At 56.1% G+C, this 23,457-nt stretch overlaps 9 protein-coding genes across 9 annotated transcripts; 4 read left to right on the top strand and 5 right to left on the bottom strand.

The window, feature by feature from the left end:
* Positions 1-1,724: 1,724 nt before the first annotated feature.
* On the bottom strand, positions 1,725-3,794 carry TPK2_2 (cAMP-dependent protein kinase catalytic subunit; the record flags this gene model as incomplete). Its single annotated transcript, XM_071066207.1, has 1 exon — positions 1,725-3,794. The coding sequence occupies one exon, from the start codon at positions 3,792-3,794 to the stop codon at positions 1,725-1,727; it is 2,070 nt and encodes a 689-aa protein (XP_070922308.1).
* Positions 3,795-9,137: 5,343 nt separating this feature from the next.
* UTR4 (enolase-phosphatase E1) lies at positions 9,138-10,395 on the top strand (the record flags this gene model as incomplete). The annotated part of the gene is made up of 3 exons (XM_071066208.1): positions 9,138-9,180; positions 9,288-9,328; positions 9,769-10,395. The coding sequence occupies 3 exons, from the start codon at positions 9,138-9,140 to the stop codon at positions 10,393-10,395; spliced, it is 711 nt and encodes a 236-aa protein (XP_070922309.1).
* Positions 10,396-12,156: 1,761 nt separating this feature from the next.
* Positions 12,157-13,026, bottom strand: BMT2 (25S rRNA (adenine2142-N1)-methyltransferase; the record flags this gene model as incomplete). Its single annotated transcript, XM_071066209.1, has 1 exon — positions 12,157-13,026. The coding sequence occupies one exon, from the start codon at positions 13,024-13,026 to the stop codon at positions 12,157-12,159; it is 870 nt and encodes a 289-aa protein (XP_070922310.1).
* Positions 13,027-13,319: 293 nt separating this feature from the next.
* On the top strand, positions 13,320-14,099 carry RPL25 (60S ribosomal protein uL23; the record flags this gene model as incomplete). Its single annotated transcript, XM_071066210.1, has 4 exons — positions 13,320-13,344; positions 13,531-13,595; positions 13,662-13,954; positions 14,012-14,099. The coding sequence occupies 4 exons, from the start codon at positions 13,320-13,322 to the stop codon at positions 14,097-14,099; spliced, it is 471 nt and encodes a 156-aa protein (XP_070922311.1).
* A 660-nt stretch (positions 14,100-14,759) lies between these two features.
* TIM8 (Mitochondrial import inner membrane translocase subunit tim8) lies at positions 14,760-15,190 on the bottom strand (the record flags this gene model as incomplete). Its single annotated transcript, XM_071066211.1, has 2 exons — positions 14,760-14,923; positions 15,070-15,190. 2 exons carry the CDS (start codon positions 15,188-15,190, stop codon positions 14,760-14,762), a joined length of 285 nt encoding a protein of 94 aa, XP_070922312.1.
* A 702-nt stretch (positions 15,191-15,892) lies between these two features.
* MFIFM68171_10793 (uncharacterized protein) lies at positions 15,893-17,826 on the bottom strand (the record flags this gene model as incomplete). The annotated part of the gene is made up of 2 exons (XM_071066212.1): positions 15,893-16,472; positions 16,544-17,826. The coding sequence occupies 2 exons, from the start codon at positions 17,824-17,826 to the stop codon at positions 15,893-15,895; spliced, it is 1,863 nt and encodes a 620-aa protein (XP_070922313.1).
* A 1,511-nt stretch (positions 17,827-19,337) lies between these two features.
* MFIFM68171_10794 (uncharacterized protein) lies at positions 19,338-19,763 on the top strand (the record flags this gene model as incomplete). The annotated part of the gene is made up of 3 exons (XM_071066213.1): positions 19,338-19,388; positions 19,446-19,505; positions 19,566-19,763. 3 exons carry the CDS (start codon positions 19,338-19,340, stop codon positions 19,761-19,763), a joined length of 309 nt encoding a protein of 102 aa, XP_070922314.1.
* Positions 19,764-20,022: 259 nt separating this feature from the next.
* Positions 20,023-20,555, bottom strand: HRT1 (RING-box protein hrt1; the record flags this gene model as incomplete). Its single annotated transcript, XM_071066214.1, has 4 exons — positions 20,023-20,121; positions 20,177-20,247; positions 20,310-20,388; positions 20,445-20,555. 4 exons carry the CDS (start codon positions 20,553-20,555, stop codon positions 20,023-20,025), a joined length of 360 nt encoding a protein of 119 aa, XP_070922315.1.
* A 994-nt stretch (positions 20,556-21,549) lies between these two features.
* On the top strand, positions 21,550-22,728 carry MFIFM68171_10796 (uncharacterized protein; the record flags this gene model as incomplete). The annotated part of the gene is made up of 1 exon (XM_071066215.1): positions 21,550-22,728. The coding sequence occupies one exon, from the start codon at positions 21,550-21,552 to the stop codon at positions 22,726-22,728; it is 1,179 nt and encodes a 392-aa protein (XP_070922316.1).
* Positions 22,729-23,457: the final 729 nt, after the last annotated feature.

Consider the following 23,457-nt stretch of genomic DNA (forward strand, 5'->3'; position numbering starts at 1 on the left):
TGAAGCTTGCCGGCGAGAGATAGGATAGATGTGGGGGAAAGCAAGGCGAGGCGAGACGAGGTGCATTGCGTTGTATTGGTTTCGGAACTCGGGAGTCTTGTCGCATGCCAACAACAAACAACACATAACCATACCAACCGCGAACGGCATAGAACTGGTTTGCTGTACGTGATCAGACTCGATCGATCGAACCAATAGCTATTTCTGATGACGCTTCGAGAGCTCCCGTGCGTCTGTATCTGCGCTATTTTCTGCTACTACTTGCTGCTGTCCTGTACACAACATACATACATACGTACATGGGACGCTGCATAACCCTGTCCGGTGAAGTGGGACTGTGTCTAACCTGTGAGGTTTATGTGTCGCGATGGGATAGGAGGGACCCCAATGCATACGCCATCATGCACCATCTACCTACAAGCTACTCAACAACAAAACCCCTGGGGCTTGACATTGATACCCCCATTCCCCCTCATCCCCTCCCCGCCCCCCCTGCCTTGGACCAGCTTATTCGAAGCGCTTGACTGGGTGGCTTGGTGCATGTGCGCACATACAGACCTCACCCGGTCGGTTGATGTGTCTCTTCGTCTGTGGCACGCCCAGGACACGACAAGACAGATAGGCTCGTAATTAGTGAGTCGGTTCTCGTGATCGCAGAAGTTGCAAGTCCAGATCCCGGGCTAGGAAGGAGGGGGGGAACCAGGCAATTGCCGGAAAGGAGACGTCCGCGTCTGAAAGGACGCTGCCGATGGTTGTTGGAGAACCAGAGAAGATGATCGCGGAGAAGACAAGTTGGGCGTCCGGAAGAAGAACCCTGCAATGGTGACAGATGACTGACTAGACTTCCCTTGCATATGCGCTGTCTACAATCCGCGCCAGCTCGGATGATGGCCGCTGATCAGACACAACGCGTGTTCTTGGGGATGAAGTGTCAGCCCAAACAACTGCATGCTAGTGGCATCGCAGCTGCAGAGACCGAGCACGGCGGTCGGTTTGTCACGCCAGATACCCTTGTATAATCAACAGGTGACAATAGAGTGATCTAGGCTGTTTACTCGCCGTCGGTCCCCTCCCACGACCTCCCAACTTCACCATTCACTCGGCACTGCATGGCAAGAACCAAATCTCGAGTGGGTAACTTCTGGTATTCGAGAAAAACTATCTAATACACAGAAAGCGAGTTGAAAGCCAAAGCTCATCCAACTCCTCCAAAAACATCCCTCCAATGTATTCCCCCGTCGATCGATAGAAAAGAACTCTTCTAAGTGCTGACCCAAATGCTTGCGGTGCCTGTTTTATCCCGAACTGAACAAGAAAAAAAAAACATTCAAGTTTAGTCCAACCCAGTGTCCAGTTTCTTGCTGATTTGAAGCCCGCCGGCGCCCCCTTACACCGCTTTGCCATATGTTTGTCGTTTCGTTCTAAACCCCATGCTATGCTATGAAAAATAAAAATAGAAAACTCCCACCAGATGTAGATCTCTGTGTCAACTTGAAAACTGTTGATCTGATGAACGAAACCAACCAATGCTCCTGCCATATGGCAAACACCAAGAAAAAGAAAACACAACACCAGCAAGCAGTCAGCACGTCTTTACACCAAAGGAAAAAATAATCAGTGTTCGATCGACGGAGGAGGTGTGTTGGATGATGATGATAATGAGAGGGAAATCGGTGATGGCCCAACCACAAGTGGTAAACTAGCACTCGAATGACCCAGCTCCCTTAGGAGTGGGCCGCTTCTTGCCAGCTACCAACCCACTCGATATGAAACGCATTGCGCTTCGAACGGCGCCAGTCGAAATTCCAGTTCCAGTCTCGGTCGCGGCCCTTGTTGTTCCAAGGGCACTCCTTGGTGCGTTCACGATTGCCTTGGTTGCTCCGCTTGCCTTGGTGAGAGCTGTGATGATGATTGTGTTGAGGAGAGTGGTTCCCGGAAGTCTGAGGGGAGTGATGTGAGTCCTTGTATATGTCAAACACGCCGTGTCCCTTGCCTGGGGAACCAGCGGGGGCGCCAGTCCCGAGCTGACGACCTGTCCGAAGGGTGACATTGGCTACCTTGGATGGAGAACTGCCAGTGTAGGCCCGCCGGCGCTCGCCGAGAGCAGCCCACTTGTCCATGTGGTTGCGCTTCGGGAACGGACATTGACGACTAGGGAGCTGAGGCTCCTCCTTAACAGGAGGGGCCTCCCAGAAGAAAAGGTCATCCGTTTCGGGATCCCCGTCCTCCATGCTTTGCTCCAGTCTTTGATCGAACGCTGCGTCGATCGACGGGATCCTGTTCTCATCGTTGACGAGGCTGGCGGTCTTGGTAGCCGGTGACAAGCCCAGACGGGGCGTGTCATCGTCATCGCCTGCCGGAGTCGACGTCGACTTGCTCTCTTGGCTCCAAGTCCTCGAGTTCATCTCCTTTAGGGCCTGCAGTTGCCTTGCCTGCTCTTCCTCCTCAAAGTCCTCATCCCACAGATCGCTCCAGCTCTTGGATACCGTATCCTTGCGCCCAAATACCAGAGACATGGCAGACTGGTTTCGGTTCCTGGACATGTTGATAGGGAGCGATGCGGCCATCGGGGCGGCTCTATTCGCAGCCTTGAGAGGTAGCTTCGGTCGGAAACTTTCCGGCATCGCAAGGGATTGCATCGAAGCACCCAGGTTCGAATCCATGTACGACGACATGGAGGGCGTCTGGGCTGTACCCGACATCCAGTCGGTAGCCGTCCCGGACTTGGAGAACAAGTCTTCCTCGTACATCTCGTCGTCCGGGATGATGCTGAGCTGCCGGATGGGCTTCGGAGGCGTCGCCTGCAGGGCCTTCGCCCAGGGGAACGCGCCGTTGTCGACCTGCGGACTCTGGATGGACGGAGTACGGAGGGGCTCGCGATTGGAGCTCGGCACAACACGGCAGTCGACGGAGCAGAAATCATCGAGAGCCTCGTCGAGAGTCGTGAAGCTGACGACGCGAAGCAGGGCCTCCCGAGCTCGGGCTAGAGACCGCTTGGTCGGGTCCAAGTTCATGCACTGCACGATGACCTCGTATGTGTCCTGGGACATCGACGGGAACACGTCGAACAAGGACTGCTTGTCGCGCGAGAAATCCAGGAACAAGGGGTCCGCCTCGGTCGGGGTAGTGAAGGGGTTCCGCGAAAACAAGATGTTGAGGAGACAGACACCGATGGCCCAGATGTCGGCTTGAGCAGGCGAGTATCCGGCACCAGCCGAATCATACTGCTCTGGTGACATGTATCGGTCGCTTCCCACCGTCGTCTCGTAGGTCCACTCCTCAGTCGTGGCAAGCCCGAAATCACCCAGTTTCATAGAGCCAGACTGGGTGAGGAAAATGTTTTCGGGCTTGATATCGCGATGGTAGATACCCTTGGAATGAATGTATGCGACGGCGTCGACGAGCTCCAGCATGAAACGTCTCACGTGCTCTGTCTCCAGGGGCCCATGGCCCATGCGGATCGCTTCATACAGGTCACCGCGGGGACAAAACTCCAACACCAGGTAGACATGGGCATCCGTCTCGATCGAATCGATCAGGTTGACGATGTTCGGATGGGGATCCAGCCGACCGTGCAGGACCAGCTCTTCAGACTTGTCGTCGATGGCGAAGTCGAAACCGGCATCTGTGGCAGCCGACTTCTTCGTTAGACACTTGATGGCGACTGTCTGATGCGTCTCGAGGTCCCGGGCCATGAAGACCATGCCAAAGGATCCGTGGTTGAGTGGAGAGATAGTCTGATACCGGCCGCCAATAATGACGCCATTGTGGAAGTCATCTCGGAGGCATTCCATGGCGAAAACTGAAGATAATTGAGGGGGGTTTGAGTATTAGATATAGTGGTTTGTGTATGGAAAGGCCGAGGCTGGTGGTACAACTTCTGAATGAGCTTTCCGTACTGCCCGGGCCGGTCTATGTCGATCGAGTCCAGTCTTATCGAGAGTGCCCTAGAGTTCGATTTATACAGGCGAAGCGGCCGATTGCGCAATAACGTCCGAAGTGTCGAGTCGTCGAAGTGAAACCGAAGAGGGCAGAGAAAAAAGGAAAGGATATACAAGAGCGGGAAAGCGGTAAAAGGAAATGGAAACACAAGCAGCTCCGAGTCGTTCACTATCCGAGGCTCATGGGCGGGTATTTTGTTTGATGGAACAAAAGGAAATAGGCGCTTTGGAGATGGTCGTCAGAAGATAGGACTCGTGGTCCAGAAAGAAACACAAGGAAATGGTCGTTATAACATCGGTGCAGAATAGAGAGTGAGTGACGTGTATTTGTGGTGGTTGTTGTTGTTGATGATGTTGTTGGGATCGAGGTAGCGTAGCCGACGAAACCGTGAGGATTTGGGATTGAAGCTTGACGGTGTCTTGCGCAATCAACCAACGAGTCCGGTGCCGTGGAAGGTGCAAGAGAGCTGTCGTTGATTGAAAGACGTACTCGTCAACGGCTGAGCTGGGGAAAGGCTGGCGCAGCGTATCGTCAAGTGCAGGACAGCGTTGGAGGGAAATCGAAGGGAGCAGGGGAGGTAGGAAGGCTAGGACGATGGCGAATGAGACCAGGTGGCAGAAGACAGCAAACCAGGTAAGGAATTGCAGCTATTGGAACACCTGGCGGATCGTCGAAGAAAACATGCGGGAAGTAGGGGTTCTTTGGGGAACAGGTGGACGAAGAGATGACTCTTCGACCCCCTTGTTCGGCACGAGGTGTTTTGGGTGATTCACGCGCGGTGGATACCGATCGGGAGCTTGCGAGGCTCGGGAGTGAACGGGAATCGGGCAGCTGTGGGACGACCGGGTCCAGGGCAGTCAGGAGCGCTCAAGGTGCCACGGGGCGAGGCAATGCACGAAATGCTGCGGGCTTGTTGGTGTGGAACTGGGTGCGGAACGGGGACCGGGACGCTGAGGATTCGAGGATGGATACTCGATGCCAGACGCTCCGAGAAGTCGTAAAGTCGAGGATTGAGCTGGTCGTCTCGCAACGAGACGAGCTTCTTGCGGACGCGGGGGGAGTTGAGACAGTCAGATAATCGATCGTTGGTTGGACTGTCGGTGGCGTATGCTCGGCAGCTCGAATGCCTGAGGGGTTGATTCCGCAACGCAGCGCAGAGGCAGTCAACAATCGCAGTTCTCTTCGAGTCGAGGATGGAGAAGAACTGTAATGCGGTGGCGGCGAGCGACAGCGACGGCGACGGCGATGGCGTGCAGGAATTATACGACCAAAAGGAGAGAGGGTGGCAGGAGAAGAGGCGGTGGAAGGCGAGGGGACGATGGAAGGGTAGGGGAGCGGCGAGTTGGCAAACGTGGGGGATGGGGGAGCATTTGGACAGAAGATGCAAGCCGCAGGTGGAATGGACCAGAAACGGAGAGGCAACACTGGGCGAGAGTGGCCATCGAAAGTGGGCTCAGCCATGATCAAAGGGGAATGGTGCTTGGCTGGCTCGACTGGCAAGGGAGGTCACTCGTGTGCTTGCCAGGGAGGGTCTGGACATGGGTTGTCGCGGCCAATGGCGCGCTGATCATGGCGTCGAGGGGGGGAAGGGGGGGTGGTCGAGCACTGGGTGCTTGGCCTGCCTTCGCAGCGACGACCAACGTGTCTGCGACGCCTTCCGACACTGTCGTGTTGCCAGGCTGCATTGCACAACACAATGGGAGATGACGACGAATGGCATCCGCCGAGCTCTGCCACAACAGCACACCGCCATCGCCGTCCCAGGCGCTGCCTGGGTCCATCTCCGTTCTCCGCTAACCGTTTCGGGCGGTAGGCAGTCCTGGTGTGGATTAGCGCCATCTCGGTCTTTGCTGCAGACAATCTCCAGCCCCGGACGGCATTATTTGACACACGTCAAGTCCTCGACACGCTGGTACTGTACACTTACTGGCCGAGGCCCGTGCCGTGGCAGATTGCCTGCTTAGGAACTACACCGCCAACTCGAGGGGCAGTAGTACCCTCTCGCCTCGCCAACCACAGCGAGCGACTTGGGAGTTGGGTACAGTTGCATCTCGCGGGGGCCGAATTGTCCACTTGTCGCTGGTCCCTGGCCCTGGCGGGCTCCTGGTGTGGCCACGTTCGCTGTCGCTGACGAGCCTGTGCCCCACAACCACGCTGCCTGCCGAGCCAAGTGTGCGTTCCCCGGACACAGGAGGGTCCATCCATCCACTTTCCGGCCAAGCTCCGCGATGGGCAATTGGCAATGTCCCAGCTGATGAGCCCGGAACGAAGGAGTGGGACACTGGAGTGCTTTGGTTGATGACCAGACGGTTGCGTGATTGCGTAAGAGCCTTGCGGAAACGAGACGGAGCATTCACAGCGCCCGCAGCTCCGTTCCGGATAAAGCGGACTGTTGGCCTCAGGCAGCAATAAACGCTGGAAATGTTGCCCTGGCTTTGTTGTGCTGCTTCCAGCAGCTTCTGTTTCACTTTGAAGTCCATAACCTGCGGACCCATCCACCCAGAGTCCAGCAGAACTGGGAAAAGTGGGGCCGACATGCACTCCTGGCTGGCTGCATCCGGCCCTTTCATCATTCGCTCCTGCGCTGCGGCGCAGGCACGCGCTCTCCAATTGCTCCTGTCGCCCGCCCACGCCAAAATAGCAGCCAGAGCGGTTCACAGCGCGATGATCGAGCTCGGTTTTCAAACTAGGTAGCGCAGACGTAACGGCATGGGTGCGAAGGCAATCATGGGAAGCGCACACGTCCAATAACCCCACACTGTATCTCGTTGGGGATCGGTAAGGGGGCATTCCAATCGGCCACGTCTATCACGGTTGAAGCTTCAGCTTTGGGCGTCGGTTGTCCATCTCCACGCTTCGGCGCACCACAAACTCTCGAACCTTCCGATGCCTCCGAGACCAGTTGAGCTTTGCCCTCGCCTCATCGAACGATAAAACGAGCCACAGGTGATACACGTTGATGCAACTGCCGAGGAATGCTCAACAGCAGGTCAAACTCCCTGCTGCTCCGTCGTTGCTAGGAAAGAGGGCCGAGACTTCGAGTGATCCGGCGACTGTGATGCCACTTCTTTCTCGTTCTGACGTCGTGTGACCCAAGTCCGTCATCGGCTGCCAAATGTTGAATGCCCGGTCCCGCCGGGCATTCCGGCCTCAGGCCAATCTGCGTGCAAGAACTGTTTCGGCTGGGCAGTTGAAACCCGCCCACATTGGCGTTTGGCCGGCCAGAACAGACATCGTTCCCACTCTCTGCGTGAGACGCTGGGTATTACCCGTCCCTACATCGCCCAAGTACACAGTCAGGGAGGGTGGATGGTAGGCCCATCGTCATTCCCGGAGAGCGCTCAATTGGCCAATCTAGGCCCATCAAGACGGATGCCGGTCGTAGTTCATTGGCCCTACGCAGATGGCGAGCAGAATTGGCTGGCGGCCATCAGGCAATACCGATGATGATGCAGGATGGTTACTTTTGCGAAACTGATCGCCGAGCGGTCAAGCAAGTCGTTAATTGAGAAGCATCGGGCGGATTTGTCGCGCCAAACCACACGCGTCCGCTGCCATCCCACCCTCTTTTGCCGTCGGTGTTACGATACGAGCTGTAGGCTTCCTGGCGCTAACCGAGATGGACGTGGGCGGTTGATCTGCAGCGAAGTCGGGGGTCCTATCGCTATCGCAGGACCGCCCTCCTTATTCCTTGTCAGGCGCCCAACGCCATGCCAAATGGCCCGCAGAACCGTTGCGTGTTTTGCATTCAGTGTTGTTTACCAGGACTCCATCGGCCAGCGATCCAGAGCATTGGGGCGTCGCTGCCCTTCCGTTCCAGAAACGCCAATCTTCAGGGTCCTTCGCCGTTCTCGTGTAATGAAGCCGGGCGCAGATCCCGCATCGACAGCTCGAGACGCTTGATTCTGTAGCGGGGTTCGCGTTTGCGGTTGATGACCGCCCCTCCTCCCAGTTTGGGTCCGAAGACATCTCAACCGTCCACGTCTTCCGCAGTGAGCCACGAGTGTGATAGCAACCGGCTATGATATCTGAGCAACCAGTCGCGGACACGCGGGGTCACTGGGTTACCGGCATCGGGTGCCATGTTTTGTTCCTCGCTCTGCGAATGGCGAGCGGCGCCGTATCAACCGGTCTGGTGACGTTGGCATGAATGGGCCGTTGCCATAGCCGGATTGTTTACCAACCCAATCACGTCGGCAGCCTCCCCCAAGTGTTCACTCGAGATGTCGGTGAGACAGAATTTACGCTTCGTCCGATGTTGGTATTTTTGACCCTGCGGTCGCCGCATGAACCAAGGACGCATCACATTTTGCCGCTGCACACCGGACTGGTTCGCTGTCGATAACCCAGGCCTGTGATCCTGCCGCTCGGGATGGAAACTAGGGTGCATACGTGCTACGCAGTGTACGGTACGCAGCTGCCCGACCCTGAATGGGGGGACATGCAGTGGACCGTGGAACATCATGAAGGAGCAGCAGCTCTCTCTCTCTCTCTCTCTCTCTCTCTCTCTCTCTCTCTCTCTCTCTCTCTCTCTCTCTCTCTCTCTCTCTGTGTATGTGTGGTGGAAAGTCGATGCTGTGCGCCAATGGGAGCGATGCATCACACACACCACCTGCCGGCTCCCCTTCTCTGAGCTGGGGTTCCTGTGCTTCACCACAAAACTTGTAGGCGACATGCAGCCTTGATGTACGTTTGCTGCAGGTCTGCGGACCAAAATTTTGAGAGTCTCGAGAGTCTCGCTCTTTTGGGCAAAGCTTGCTCGCTGACCGCCTTTCCTTTTTGAATGTCTGTTGATGCAGCGGTTCTCCAACCCCGGATCATCAGCTGCAAGTTGACGTTCCAGGAGCAATAATCTCGGTGTGCGTGCACGTTCCTTCGTCCGATAATTCGATGGTGATGATCAAGATGTCGAATTGATGCCGGCGAAGCGGAATTTTAATCTCTCGTCCAGAAGAAGTTAGGGAAAATTTTTCATCTGCTTCCTGTTGCTCCTCTCGATATCCCGATCCGCTCCGAACGCAACATCGTGCTTCACTCTTCCTCGACCCAACTGTTCACCGCCTGGTAGTTTCGCGGCGGCAGTTTGACGGCTTGTTGGCTTCGACTCTCAGGCCTACCTGTCCGTCCCGGTGCCGACATCGACCCCCGAATCCGGCCCATCGTGCCGGACCTCGCGACCCTGGTCTTCTGAGACCATGGCTACCGCAAACAAACCCCGGGTGGTGTTGCTCGACATCGGTACTGCCCAACCCCCTTTCTGGCATTAGCCTACACGCTACGTCGCTCGATCGTCCAAGAACTCAAAGACACGGATTGGCTAATACGGTTGGCTTCTTCCTTTGCAGAGGGCACCGTCTGTCCTATCTCATTCGTCAAGGATGTTCTTGTAAGTCCCCGCGAACGCCTCTCGCCTTCCCCCCGCTCCTCCTTCCTCCAGTCCTTCCCACAGCAACGCTCTCCTCGTTCGGCACTGTGGCGGTGGTCCTACCCTCCTTCGGCCATCACATGCGGTCGAGCCACTCATGGCGGGATCTGCCCCTCCCCCCCAAGCCTAGTGGTCTGCTGCTGCTCCACTCCTTATCAATCTCGCCCGCCCTCCTTTGGTGTGCCACAGCACCATCGATAAACCAGAGCCAGACGGGAAGTGGAAAGGAGGGTGTGATTTACATCCGCGTTAGTCCTCGGCATCTGCGCATTGGCTCGCTTGCCAGGTATCCTGGCAGTATAGTAGACGCGGTTGGAAGCCCGGTTGGACGGTTCATCTAAAGTTTACACCATCTTTGCACAGTATATTCAACATTCATAATACTAACATTACTTTTCCAGTTCCCTTATGCGCTTGAAGCGCTCCCTGGGGTTCTAAAGACCCAGTGGGACAGTCCTGCGTTTGCTCAGTACAGGAATGCCTTCCCGCCGGAGTATGCCGCCTCGCAAGAGGCCTTCAAGGAGCACGTCCAGGACCTCATGAGCCGCGATGTCAAGATCTCGTACCTCAAGAGTCTCCAGGGCTATCTCTGGGAATCGGGCTACAAGAACGGCGAGCTAAAGGCTCCCCTGTTCCCGGATGTCGCGCCCAAGATCGCCTCGTGGCGCAAAGGCGACGAAGACACCGTCCGGATCATGATCTATTCGTCGGGATCCGTTGCAGCGCAGAAGCTCCTCTTCAAGCACACGAACGGGGACCCGGCCGATCTGCTCCCGGGGATTGCCGACTTCTTTGATACGGTCAACGCCGGCCCCAAGACGGAGGCGTCGAGCTATGAGAAAATTGCGTCCAAGCACGCGGACATCCCCGCCAGCGAGTGGCTGTTCCTCAGTGACAATGTCAGGGAGGTCGAGGCGGCCAAGGAGGCCGGCATGCAGAGCTTCGTCGTCGAGCGTCCCGGCAATGCCGAGCTGCCGGAGGAGGCGCGTAAACGCCACCGGGTGATCAGGAGCTTTGACGAGCTGTAGCCCCCATTTTTTAGCCCAGCCGTAAGCCACACACTTTCTTTTTCTTTCGCTGTGCGTAGACGGATTCGGGATATGCCATCACTGGGGTGACATTTGGCGTCAGTCCACTCGATATCGTTGGTCCAGGGGTCTCACTGGCGAGCCAGCCACGGTAACCCGCCCACTACTGCCCAGTGGTTGTCGCGCTAGGCGACCCAGGAGCCATCCATCGACTGGTGTGGTGGCCTGTCATCATTTTGCTTGGGTTCGTAGTGTAGCCATGGATACCGGGAGGCTAACAACGGCTACCCGAACCCCTGAGTTCTTGGCTTCACTTCCCCTTATCCTACCCGCCAAATCACCGACTTCCCGATAGGCTGCCGCGTCTCACGCGACTATGGATCCTGATGGCTGTGCGGTGATATGGGATTGCATCGGGGCCTTGGGGAGTCTTCCCCGGTTTCCTGTCGAGTCCCCGGCTGTCCGCGTGATACAAACGCCAAGTCTTGTGCTTTTAGCTTCTCCTTACCCCTCATACACTAGAATCCGGGGAAACTGTGGCTGGCGTCAAACGGGCGTCTGCCATCACCAACAGCATGCCCCACACGCCCCCTCAAATGAGTTGTCGTCATCTGATCGTCAACGTCCTTGATTTAGTAAATATCACGGGATCAAGCTACAGTGTAGTGGCTTAGTTGGCAAATTGATAATTATTATTGCAAACTCATGGTTAAGTGTTAGATGCGCTTGTGCCATTTGGGTCTGGAATGCTGGAGAATGCTTAATGGTTGTTGACTATATGGCTAGACCATGGACACAGTGGAAAGTCATCATACATTTGGCACGATCTAAAGCGAGTCGGAGAATTCGAACGGCCTTCAGTGCGTTCGTGGGTGGGTGATCGCCAGCCCAACCGGGCTTCCTGATCGTCAAGGTTCCTGCAAACCTCGAAAGCTGTGCCCCGACTTGTACCTGGTGGCTGGGGTACTTCGTTTCTTTTGCATTGGGAGGCGGGAAAGCAAATTGGAGGCGACTCGGGCGGACTGCGAATCTGGGTTTGTCTCGGCTTTCGGTATCTACAGCCAGAGATGCCTCAGAATTGTATGCACGAATGTACGGTACCTTGCGATGTCGAGCCCGACCAGATCACCATCAGTGGAAGCCAGACGAAGCAACGAGCCTAGTCAAGGCCAGTGCTTCACCGCTCAGCTACACGGACTAAGGAGTCTCAGAGCTGCATCCACCCGGCTCGTCGTGGTGCGGGGTAGTCCAGAAACTTGTACGCCCATGAGTGACCAAATCCGATGGCGTTGGCTACTCATCTTCGCTAGGCTTCAACTTTGAAGCCAAGACGGTGTGACCCGGAACCCTGAACCAATTAGTGCTACTGATTACACACCGTTGCCGAACTCTTGTGACCTAGAAGGGAGGTGTGGCAGCAAGACCCAAGACGACGCTCGTTTGACGCCAGGTTCCGGTCGGACACCTTTCCCGATACCACCCAGTAATATGCCATTGAGGGGGACCGGTTAACGTAGGACAGCGGAGTGGCTTGCCGAACGACGACAATGGTTGTTGAACTGGGACATTGGGTTCGGCGTGGAGCTGTCGACAACTCAAAGCCTCGGGTTTTGGAATGCGGCCTTGGAGAGCCTGAGCGTCCCGTTGCCTAGCTGTCGCAGAACCCCAATCATGAATGAGGGAACAGAGAATTCCCAGGTTGTGTGACGTGGCGTACATATTGGGAGTCATCGAGTCGGACTCCAAGGCGCTCGCGGTAGTTTAGTCCAACACAATAGCGAAGTTGTTCCTGTTTGCCCCAGATCGTATCTCCCTCTTGGGAAACGAGCGCCCGGCTCCTTCACCACTCGATTCTCTCCTCCACAAATAATACACTAACCGTTGGGTGGTCTTGGAGGCCGTCTTTGTGTATCCGAGTGAAGCCATGATAGAAACCATCTTTTCTTCGTCGAGGTAACGCGAGTTTGTCATACACGGCGCGGGCAAGACCAAGAAGAGGCTCGGAAAGTTCGCCGCCAATTGTGGATCATCAAGGTGCCGCCCTGGAGCGTGTAGAAAATGGATCGTCCGGCGTAGCATATCCCCTCGCCCTTTGGGGTCAGGGACAAAGTTGAGAACGAGCGAGAGGGATATGATATCAAAACGCTCGGACGCGTCCCGAGGCAAAGGTCGTTCCATGAAGTCTTGCTGGAGGATGCCTTCCTCTTGGCTGTTTAGATCGATTCTCTCGATATCGAAGCGGCAGCTCTTTGAGCATGCATTCTGCGTGCTCAGGGCACCGACCTCGAGCATTCGAAGTTGTCGGTTCGATGCCTCGGCCCCAGAGGAAAGACATGGTAGCAACCATTGCATGAGAACTCGAGAGCTGTCGCCTCCTCGGTCATGCCTTTGGCCCTGTAAACTCGCTTCTTGATAGCTCTCAATCCCGCCAAGGGCTTTGAGTTCAGCGTCAATAGCTGCCACCGCGGCCTTGTCGCCTTTCGCAGCGGCCTGCTGCTTCCTCTTCTCCAGCAGGTGGTGTCGGTTGATGACTGCCTTGGTAGCTTTCCTCGACATTGACTTTGGTCGGTGAAAGACCGGAGGCCGGCCAGCTGCCAGACTCTTCTGTGATTTCTTCTTTTTCAGAGCCATGAGATCCGAATTGCCGTATCGTGGGGCGAGAGTTGGAAGTTGGGGTTGATTCAAAAGTTTAACCCCTCATGGAGTGAGCTCGCATTCACGTTCTGGGAATCCCTACGTCTTATCGATTGGGAGGTGAACCAATCAGAACGGGAGCTGATACCCACACTAGCCACAGCACCAGCCTCACCACCAGCGCGCACACACAATTTTAGCTCTTTTCGCCAAAATTCCGGTGTCCAGTCTCTTTTCCTCATCCACGACCGACTCGACAGCTTCGCCCAGCGCCGACACATTCCGGAACAATGGCTCCCAAGGATACGAAGAAAGGTACATAAGCGCCCACGATGGACTTGCACACGTACAAACTCGGCCGTCGCTCAATGCGCACCTTCGCCGTCGACGCCGTGGCGGCGAGGTGATGCACCAAAGCAGCAGCAGATCTTGCGAGTTTGAACAAGACGGGTTTCCCTTGTTCAGGCGAATGCTTTTACTGATTAGTCTCTCCTCCGACAGGCGGTGCCTCGAAGGCCGCGAAGGGCGCTCAGGCGAAGAAGGCTGCCCAGGCTGCGCTGAAGGGTGTAAGTAGCTACTTGGTTGCTTCGGTTCGCAATTCCCTTTTGGTAGAGCTAATGGTCCCGCTGTAGGTGCACGCACATAAGAAGATCAAGGCCCGCTACTCGACGACCTTCCACCGGCCCAAGACCCTTCAGTTGTCGCGCGCCCCCAAGTACCCGCGCAAGTCGATCCCTCACGAGCCGCGCCTCGATGAGCACAAGATCATCATCCACCCTCTCAACACCGAGGGTGCCCTGAAGAAGATTGAGGAGCAGAACACCCTCGTCTTCATCGTTGATGTCAAGTCCAACAAGGCCCAGATCAAGCAGGCCCTGAAGAAGCTCTATGACATTGACACCATCAAGATCAACACCCTGATCCGGTGAGTTCCCCTGTGGTTGGAAATCAGGTAGAGGAACAGAGACTAACCCGGATGCAGCCCTGATGGCTCCAAGAAGGCTTTCGCTCGTCTGACCCCTGATGTCGATGCCCTCGACATCGCTGCCACCAAGCTTGGCCTCGTCTAAAACCTGGATTTGGACCGGGGACAGCAAAAGAAATGAAAAAAAAAAGGCGGCATCATCGAAGGGATACGGATTGCATTTCGATCGGCGTCAGATACCTGGGATATGGGATCATGAGTTGGCAATGAAAAGAATTGACATTTCACCCTTCGTATTGCCGTTAAAACAAGCAGCCCTCCGAGTCCCATCTCTATGCTATGCTCCGTAGAACTACCGACTGCTTGGATACGGGGCCAACCCCGAAGACAAGGACGGCCGGTTCCCTTCAATTGTGATCAAATCTAGGCCAACGCGCCGTATCTTGATTAAACATGGATAGAGATTGCACGTCACCCTGCCGTCTATTCCCCTTTATCCACCCAATACCCAATTGATAGTGTACAATGTCCCTCGTTGCCGTGGTATTCGCCGCCGGCACAGGATAGATCGCTCGTTCGCTCGTCCGACAACTCTCGATGGGGCTGACTGCTTCTTGTTAACCTCGGAATGGCCTTGTCTTCTCTCTCCGTCGTGCGCTCCTTTTCGGCGCCGAGATAGATGGCGTTACCCCAATCCAGCCCGACCAAGCCCGTCCACACTAAGCTCAACCATTTATATCCCCTCCTCTTCTATAGCTTAGCTTGGCCACCTTCCCCTGCTGTCCGTGTCCTCCCCCCCCTTCTTTTACTGCCTCAGACTCGCCAGGTGCTTCATAGTAGCGAAATTGGCGTCCATGAAGCGCTCGACACAGTTGGCCAGGCACGTCTGCTCGCCCTTGTCGAGAGCGTTGCTCTTGATGTTGCCCGTCACGCACTTTTTCCAGCAGAGGCCGGTGAGCTCGTGAGTTTCTGCATTTTGTCGTAGTGGTTCCCAGCAGGAACGAGTGTCGGTTAGCTCTCGGTTCTGCTCGTTTCTTTCTTCGCCACATATCTCTGTCTTCCCGCGCGGGGCGGGTAGTGATGAGGGGCAAAGGCAAAGTAGAGTAGCTACATACGCGACTGGATCCGGGCGCGCTGCTCCTCGTTGGCGAAGAACTGGCGCAGCTCCGACTTGTCCTTGTCATTGAGCTTGTCGAGGTCGGATTGCTCGATGGAGAAATCAGTCGAGGATGACATTGTGCTTTTAAGGGGGGCAGGAACCAGTCGGTCAATTGGTCGGTTTGCTGAGTTGAAGGTAACGTAGGTCGATCTGGGATGGTGGTTGATGTTGAACTTTTAGCGAGGACTTGACTGTGTAATCGGCTGGCAAGGATTTATTGCCAAACTCGGTGAGTGACCAATGAGAAACTGTATCCGGAGGGGGCTTCTCAAGCTTGGGCCTCGGTGAGCGGGGAGGTTCACATAGCTTTGCTCCCTTCCGTACTGAGCTCAGAGACCTCTACAATGCGCCTCTATATATCTTGGAGGGCTTCACTTGTATCTATAGCATCTTCTCTCTTTTCTCCTCCTTCTCATCTTTCTCTGTCCCTCGGCGTAGGAGCAGAACCATGTCCGAGTTTGGAATTCAGGTACACCGAAATTCTTCCCATCGTCGTTTCGTACGACTTTGTAAAGTGGTCATGGTGTCTCTATGACCTCCACACAGCTTGCGATGTCCCCAAAGCACATTTGAACTAGGAATTTGGTGGCCGAGAGTGCTGTAGTGCCATAGAAGCCATGTCTCTATCTAATCTACCTCTTCAAGTCATCGACATGTAACCAACGCAGCTTCTACATTGCTCTCCAGAACACCGCCTCCCGTCTCTTAACCCGACTCCTCACTAACAGGCGTACCCTACCGTGTCTGCTTCGGACTGGGAACCCGCCGCTTCTCCGAACTCAAAACCATCGATACCTCCATGCCAGTATCAAGGCAATGATACAAAAGCCGATGAGGGAACCCAGGATGCCGAAAAATGGCCCAAGGCTTTCCATATCCCGCCACGGAACGTACACATTCATCCCGAAGAGGCCCGTCACCACGTTGAGCGGCACGATGATGGACGCTAGGAGTGTGATCTTGCTGAGAACCCTGTTGGTGTTTGTGCCCTGAGCGATGCCGTCGATGGAGATCTGGGCTAGGTAGTTGCTGTGCGCGCGAGACAGCATCTTTTCGAAGTGCCCGAGGTTGTTCATCATGGTGACGACGTGGTCTTGGATATCGCCCAGATACAGACCAATGTCCATACGCGGCGTTACCTTGTAATTCTCGTTGCACCGCTTGGTGAAACCCCTCAAGACATCCGCCTTGCCGCCCAACAGCCGCATCAACGCCATGGTGTTTTTGCGCGCAGTGCCGATCTTGCGTAGGAATTGCGCCATGTCGTCCGTCCGCGCGATGAACACCTCATCCTCGATCTGATCGGTGTCACTCTCAAGCTTGCTGATGACGGGAGCGAACGAGTCGACAATATCGTCTCTATATCTCACGGTTAGCGACCAACCTCGGTCTTGACCAGACGGAACGACGGGGAGGCGGGGTGAACCTACATCAAAGCGTAGCAGATCCAGTCGCTGCTGAGGGCAACGTAATCCTTTAGCATGGTGATTCTCTTCCTTACCTGCGAGGCATGCGAGTTATTAGCATAGCTGAAGCTCAGCGTGCCCTCGCGGAAAACGACCACGTAGATGTTGAAGGGCACAAATTCCTTCTCCTTGGTCTCCTCGTCATCCTCGATACAGAACGACCGGAAGCAGGCGAAATAGTACGACGGGAAGAGCTCGATCTTCTCACGGGATTCTTGCGTAGTGATGTCTTCGACCGTCAGGGGGTGGATGCCGAAGGCTCTGCACACGGCGCGCACTTCCTCCTCGGACGGCTTGTTCATGTTTAACCACCAAACACCGTCCGTCTCCCCCTTTGGAAAGCTAAAGAGGCCGCGGATGTCCTCTCCTGGCAGAATTAGGCCCTCCAGGTCGGCGGCATGAATGGTCGACTCCCAGGCTGACGAGAAAAAGCTCACCCGGCTTTGGTCCAGCTGCGGCGGTGGCTGCACCACTTTGGCTTGCTCTTCATCCTCCCCTTTCTCGGATTTCTCAGGCTGGCTCTCGGTGTCAAATGGCATGCTCAGGATGTCGCCATCGACAGTTACCATTGGAGCCGGGGCGACGGCCTCATCGGACTGCGGCCGCAGATCGGGGAACACGCGGATCGCGGAAGGCCGACGGGCCGATGCACGGGCCTCGCTCTCGGCTTTGATGAAGTTCTCGAGGTAGTCAAAGTCGATGTAGAGATTGTCGCCCCTTTGCTCGTCCTGCAGCGGGAAGCAGACATCCTCTTCCGCTGACTTGTTCGTGGCGAGACTTGCAGCATCGTCAGTCATGACAGTGTGCTGCCTGCTGCGGAAACTATGCCGGCTGGCAACTGACGCGGTCCTCTGCAGCTCTAGCTCTTCGGGCCTGCGTTCTGGCTTCGGTTCGGAGAAAGAAAGCCCGCGCTCGCGCCGACGGGCTTCGGCGAAAGCCTTGACGGAGTTCGGTGGCGATACTGACCGTTCCGACACAGAATCCGTGGTTGGGCGCCGTGTTCGCCGTGCGGTGGGCGAATTCTCAGCGGCATCGTCGTCAACAACGGCTTCTTCGAAGTCCCGCACTCTTGGTTCGCCGGAGGAGCCCGCCGGGGTTGTTTGACGTGCCCCGTAGAGCGAGTCGAAGGTGCCCCGACGAGGGCGGTCGGGTCTATGGACCGAAGCGGACTGGTTCCTGTGGTCGTCGAGCTCGGGAACGGGGGTCGAATACCCCGAGTTCCCGACGACTTCCTCTTGATCGGACATTGCTGCGATGTCTTGGTGATTCGTAGTCGGTGAAATGGACGTTGATATGATTCTGCCTTCCACAAGTCACAGGGTCTTAACACAGCCCAAGGAGCCCCTGCTGAGGACTCAGTCTGCACGCATATTGCCGTACGCGATGCTCGCTTCCTTCACCAGCGGATGGCAGCGAACGGCCAGCAGCCGTCCGCGACGACGACGCTCGTGTGTTTGTCAACTGATGCCCAAGGTCGGCTTGCGGCTACCCGACAGGCTGGTTGAGTGACAGCAAATATGCGGCCTGAGGGTGGTCCCGTGATAGGTAGTCAAAATAGCTTCTTCGGCTGCGGGGAAGACCAATTACGGGGGTTGCTTGTTCACTCCGCTGTAGACCAGCTCCGGGCCCAGGAGTGAACGGCGAGAAACCTTTCCACGGATGGGGCCCGCCAACTTGGTAGATTTAGATGCTAAAGAGGTGGTCGACCCGTGTTGGTGCAGCGTTAACTTAGCAAGCGCGTCGCCAGCTGATACCCAATGTCGATGGGCCGATGAGAGTCGGTGTTCTTGTCGGTGGCCTCGGTGTCCTCGACTGAGACGGCCTGAAGGACGTCGCTAGGTAATAATAGTGTGTGATCAAGGCCGCGCGGTCTATCGGGGATTGAAAGTTCGGGTGAGTGGTAGCCAAGGTAAGTTTTGGTTGTCGGGGGTCGACCCGAGTCAATGTCTGCTTGCTTGATGACGCCCGCGACTCTGCTGTGGACGAACCAAGGGGAAGGAACAGAGCTAGCAAGAGGGTTGAGGCCAATAAGACGCGATGTGGATGGAGCTTATCTGCCGATGAAGCAGCGTGGCGGGTGTTTGCTTCAATCAAAGAAATTCCCAATTACAAGGGGGGTTTCGTTTGTTAAATTGTTGGTTTAGTGAGGGTTTTCCCTGAACCTTGGAAAAGGGAAAGTTTTCGCCATTAGCGCGACTGCCGTTAAACTTTAGTCATCGGCAAAGATCCGCCCGGTGGGTGTTCAAGGGCCAAGCAACTCTGGTACCTTGAGAAAGAAATCCCCGTAGGAGAGAACGGGTGGGCTTGTTGTTTCGCCTCATCAATTGCCTGTAGCAATCTATGCCAAATGGAAACGTCCCCTCTCCGATGCGATATCACGAACTGCGCGGCATGGGCTGCCGCATGTAATATCAGATGTCTTCCGGTACTTGCGGCAGAGTGTACCGGTACCCTGCGATCCACAGCCCCAAAACCAGGCGCCATGGGCCTGGTTCTCGAGCGCCTTTGGTGGATGTTGTGGAGCCTCTTTGTCCGGCTCTGGCCTGTGATTCGTTGCCTGCATTGGATCCCGCAGCCAGAGTCGCTGCATGTGCGAGAGGCTGCAAGGGAAGACGACGCAGCTCTGAAGCCACGTTGAGTGCCTGAGGCTGATGGGCACTTCTTAACCGCTTCCGGAACGGCCACCAGTGCATCATTTCAGCCAACCCCAACAAGCAGCCTGCCCGTCAACAGACACCCGCGCTGGAACTGTATCGAGATGGCGGAGCAGCTGTTGGACCAAATCCGCGACGTGTTTGAGGGACAGATTGTGCGTTGTACATGCCAGAGCGCCGCGTCTGAATACGATTGTTGACGCTTCTCCTAGGACTTTGAGGGCCAGAAGCTGGCTGAATTCCTCGTCAATGTCGCCTTGACACTTGTCGGAGTAGGTTGATCTGATTGACTCCCAGCCTATTCGCCGCACTGCTGACTTGTCCGTCCCCAGACCATCGCCTTTGTAGTTGGTTATATCCTGCAGGACATTAAACTCGCCGTCTACGTCGCCCTCGGGGGCACCGCCCTAGTCTTTGTCCTCGTCGTTCCGCCTTGGCCTTTTTTCAACCGAAATCCAGTGAAATGGTTACCAGTTGGAGGTATCACAGCGCCGGCAAACCTCGTGGTGGATGACAAGGCGTTTAGATAAAAATCAAGGAAGCATGTCTCCTCGCGCAAGAGGGCGGAAAAAGATGCAGAAGTAGGGATGCAGAGCATCAATTGCAAGCAATTTCTGTCTGTCGGGCCTCTCTATGTTGGGCCCTCTATGGTCAAAGCTCGACCCCTCCATACTGGTTTGCATGACCCTTAGCTGGCATGTCCGTGGAGGTTGATACTGCAACTGCCGCTTCACCACCATACGCTCGATCATCAGTGGCAATACCCTCGCCGTCCAAACCTCGTGCCGTCTATCTACCGTACTTCTGGAACTCCCAATCCCTATTATCAAGAGGGCAAACCTGACGGGCCTTGAGCCATCTGGAAATGCAGTGGAAGTGGAATGCGTGCTGCATGTGGGTTAGTAACAATCTCCAGCCGACCAAGGCTTGAGAGCGGTCTTACATTGCAGATTCCCCAAGCGACAGTGCATTCCTCACTGGTCGCCGATGCCTGGTTGGCTTGGCACTCAATACCTGAAGAGAGCAGAACGTCAGTTGTTTTGTCCTAGGGAATTTGGCGTCGCGGGAGTACTCACAGAGATCCATGATGTGGTTTCGGCAGATGGCGCAGTTGTCCACAACGATGTCCCACGCCCAAAGCGCGACGGCGTTCCACTAAAGCGTCATCAGCATGCGGTCAAACAACGGCAGCGGGCTAGGATCCGGTGCACCTTTTTGACCTCAAATCGCTTCTTCCCCTCCTTGCCCTCACCATCGGCACCTCCCTTCTTCTTGGCAACAGGCGCGGCGGTCGGCGCGTCAGTCATCTCGACGTCGGCCATGGTGACCGTCAAAGGAACCTGGAGCGGGGTGGACAGGATACGTGGGTCACAAGCGGCCCCGGGTTGCCGAATGAGAGAATGGGAGCAGACGTCGACGTGTTAGTGGGAAGCCCAGGCTACCCGGCTTGTAAGAGTTTCGGGCTAATTCGACTATCGGAGCGACGGGGACACTGATTCCAGACAGTGGTTAGTCTCCGCTCTGCCATCGATTACATCGGTGCCCATGACATCAGTGACAGACCTGTTTCAGGACCGCCCTTTCTTTTCTTCTCTGAAACGTAAAAAGAGTGCCGTAGAAGACGGGGCCGTTTGTCTTGGGCAGGCCGCTGTTTGGCCTGTTGTCGGGGAATGGCGAGCGCTCCTCGGCACCTTGGTGGTAGGCAACTTTGCGTTGGCCTGGAAGCTGGTCGAGAGCCCCGCCACAGGCGTTAGGCAGATAGCTATCACTGATAACTGCATAACCTCGATTTTTCGGAAAACCATCCAGCATCGTGGCCGGGACCCCGGACCTCCCCCTTGTCGTGGAAGATGCTCCCTCCCCGGCACAAAGGCTGGCCGGTGGCAGTCACAGCCTCCGCTTTCAGCATTGCCAGGGTCTCTCCCCAGCCTCCATCGCAGCTCACTTCTCCTGAGGACGACAAATCCGAAAATCTCCCCACCTCCCCAAATACCACAATCATGCGCAGCGGAAGCACAGCTCAACAGAATATCTCTCATATTATTGCAGTAATACTAGTTCAACACACATCGCGACAACCCCTTCTTCAGCCTTGTGCTTTGCGACCGCCCTGCGTAGCCGGTTATTCGCATTCTCCTTCCCCGCCTTCAGCGCTATAAGCTGTCGCCTCGCGGGCGCAAACAGTCATTCGATCGACAGAAAACTGACACGCCGCACTCGACGCCGGGGGTCTCTCCTTCCTGTCGTGCATCGCAGCGCCGCCACCGCTTTCCTTGCTCTTCGTCGAGCGGCTTTCGTGCCGGCGCCTTCACGGAAATGGAACAACCGCAATTACCCCAAAAGAGCACTCCGGCTCGACGACGCGCCAAGCGACCGGTCCATTCCCCTGCTGCTCGTAAGACCTATGCCTCGGAGAACGACATGCCGTCCGAAGCCGCGTTTCCTTTCGAGCTCGCCGGGCCGTTCACACCGCAGAAGTCGGCCTCAAACAGCCCTGCTCCGTCATCACAACCCAACCAAGCCAGGTCCAAGCCTCGAAACGGAGGCAACAAGGCGCGAGCAAAGCAAGCCTCGTCGCCCGCTCCTGCGAAGCAAGGTCGAACCACGCCGCCGCAAACGATAGCACCCAAGTCCATCGCCGCACCCGCCTTTGCCGGTGCAACTTTCCATGCCTCTCCCGCGCCCTCATCCCTGCCGATCCCAAGCTTCCTCGCAAAGGCACTGGACTCGCCTAGTGTGCGGGACACCAGCCGCGTGAGCCGGGAGCCGTCTCCGCCTGCCACCGACTCAGAAGCGCCCACTCCGCAGCACCGTTTTCTGCCCACGGACCCGGCCCGCGAAGAGTCGCCGCTTGATATCTTCTTCCGCGCCCACCGGGCTGAGAAAGAACGTGCCCGTAGAGCAAGCTCCGCCAACATCCTCGCGGTGTCGGAACCCGCCCCGTTCTCTCCGCCTGTCCAGTCGGCGTCTCCTCCGGTGCCCAAGACTCTTCCGAGCGGGTTCGGCGCGCGCTCTCGCCGGCCCGGGTTCCAGCGCAACCCCTCTGGAGGCATCTCAGCCAGCGAACTTGACGGTACTCCTGGCAGGCCCATGGGTCCGGCGTTCTCTACGCCCTACCAAGACCGCATTCGAGCCGCTCGCTCCAGCGAGAAGCCAGCCGAGTCCGCGGAAATCGCGTCTCTGCCGCGGGAGCAGGGTGCGCCGCTGGACTTGAGCGAGAAGCTGAAGCGATTCCTTGCGATTCCCCCGGCTCAAGCCGGAGCGGCGGTATCCCACGGCCGTAGCCCTCCTGATGAACGACCTGTTGCGGCCGGGACCAATCTAATCTCGGCGTCGTCGAACATGCCGACCGCGAGCCCGGATGACAGCCGCTCGCCGCAGATCCTGAACATGGAGAACAGTCTCCGTCAGCTATTGGGCATCGATGCCGGGCTGTCCGAGTTGAGTCTGGGAACGATCCCGCCGCGGCAACCGGCCAACTACCAGAGCTCCTGAGATGAGCGGCATCATATCTTCGATATGTTTGTACCCGCTGTCTGTCCCCCTTCTTTATATCTGGACAGGCAGCCAAGCACAGTGCGATATGTGCAACAGCTCTCGTTTGTCAGATCGGCATTGCATCTTACTTGTCGCATCTGGAATCATCATGGTGTTAATCTTATTTCTTTTGATTTCTTCCGGCGTTGAAAGGTGTTTGGTGCGGTGGACAAGCTAGTGGGTTCCAGGAAGGGGCTGGCTGGGCTTTTGTCATAGGAGCATTGGGGAGCGGGACGCGGCACAGCTGTGGTTTGTGTGTTCGGGCGCACGTTGCAGACGGATTCAGGTCGGGGTTGGCCTGCTTGCGTTTCTGCTTGCTTGCGTTGCCGGCATCATCAGCTCTGGACGGATGGGGGGTGGTACATACACTCTTTGGTTTCCATTTCTCACACGTTCTCCTCGTCACTTCATTCTACCTACCGACTTATCTCATCTTCTGCATCGGCGTCTGTTGGACGTTTCCGCTCCAGCCAGGCTCACTCACTCATTAGAGGGACGGAGAGGACGGCGAGCTACGAACCGAGGCTAAGATATAGAGGCAGGCAAAGCAGGAGGAGAGGCGGAAAGCAAAGGCAAAGGGTTGCATGGGGCATCTCGAACATAACGAGACGGGCGCATATCATTTTGTCTTTGGTTTGCTCCCTCTTCTTTAAGACACACCGGCGAATCAGGTCTTTTGGGTCTATG

Source organism: Madurella fahalii, assembly GCF_045866475.1.
Source record: "Madurella fahalii IFM 68171 DNA, scaffold_6, whole genome shotgun sequence".
NCBI lineage: Eukaryota > Fungi > Ascomycota > Sordariomycetes > Sordariales > Madurella > Madurella fahalii.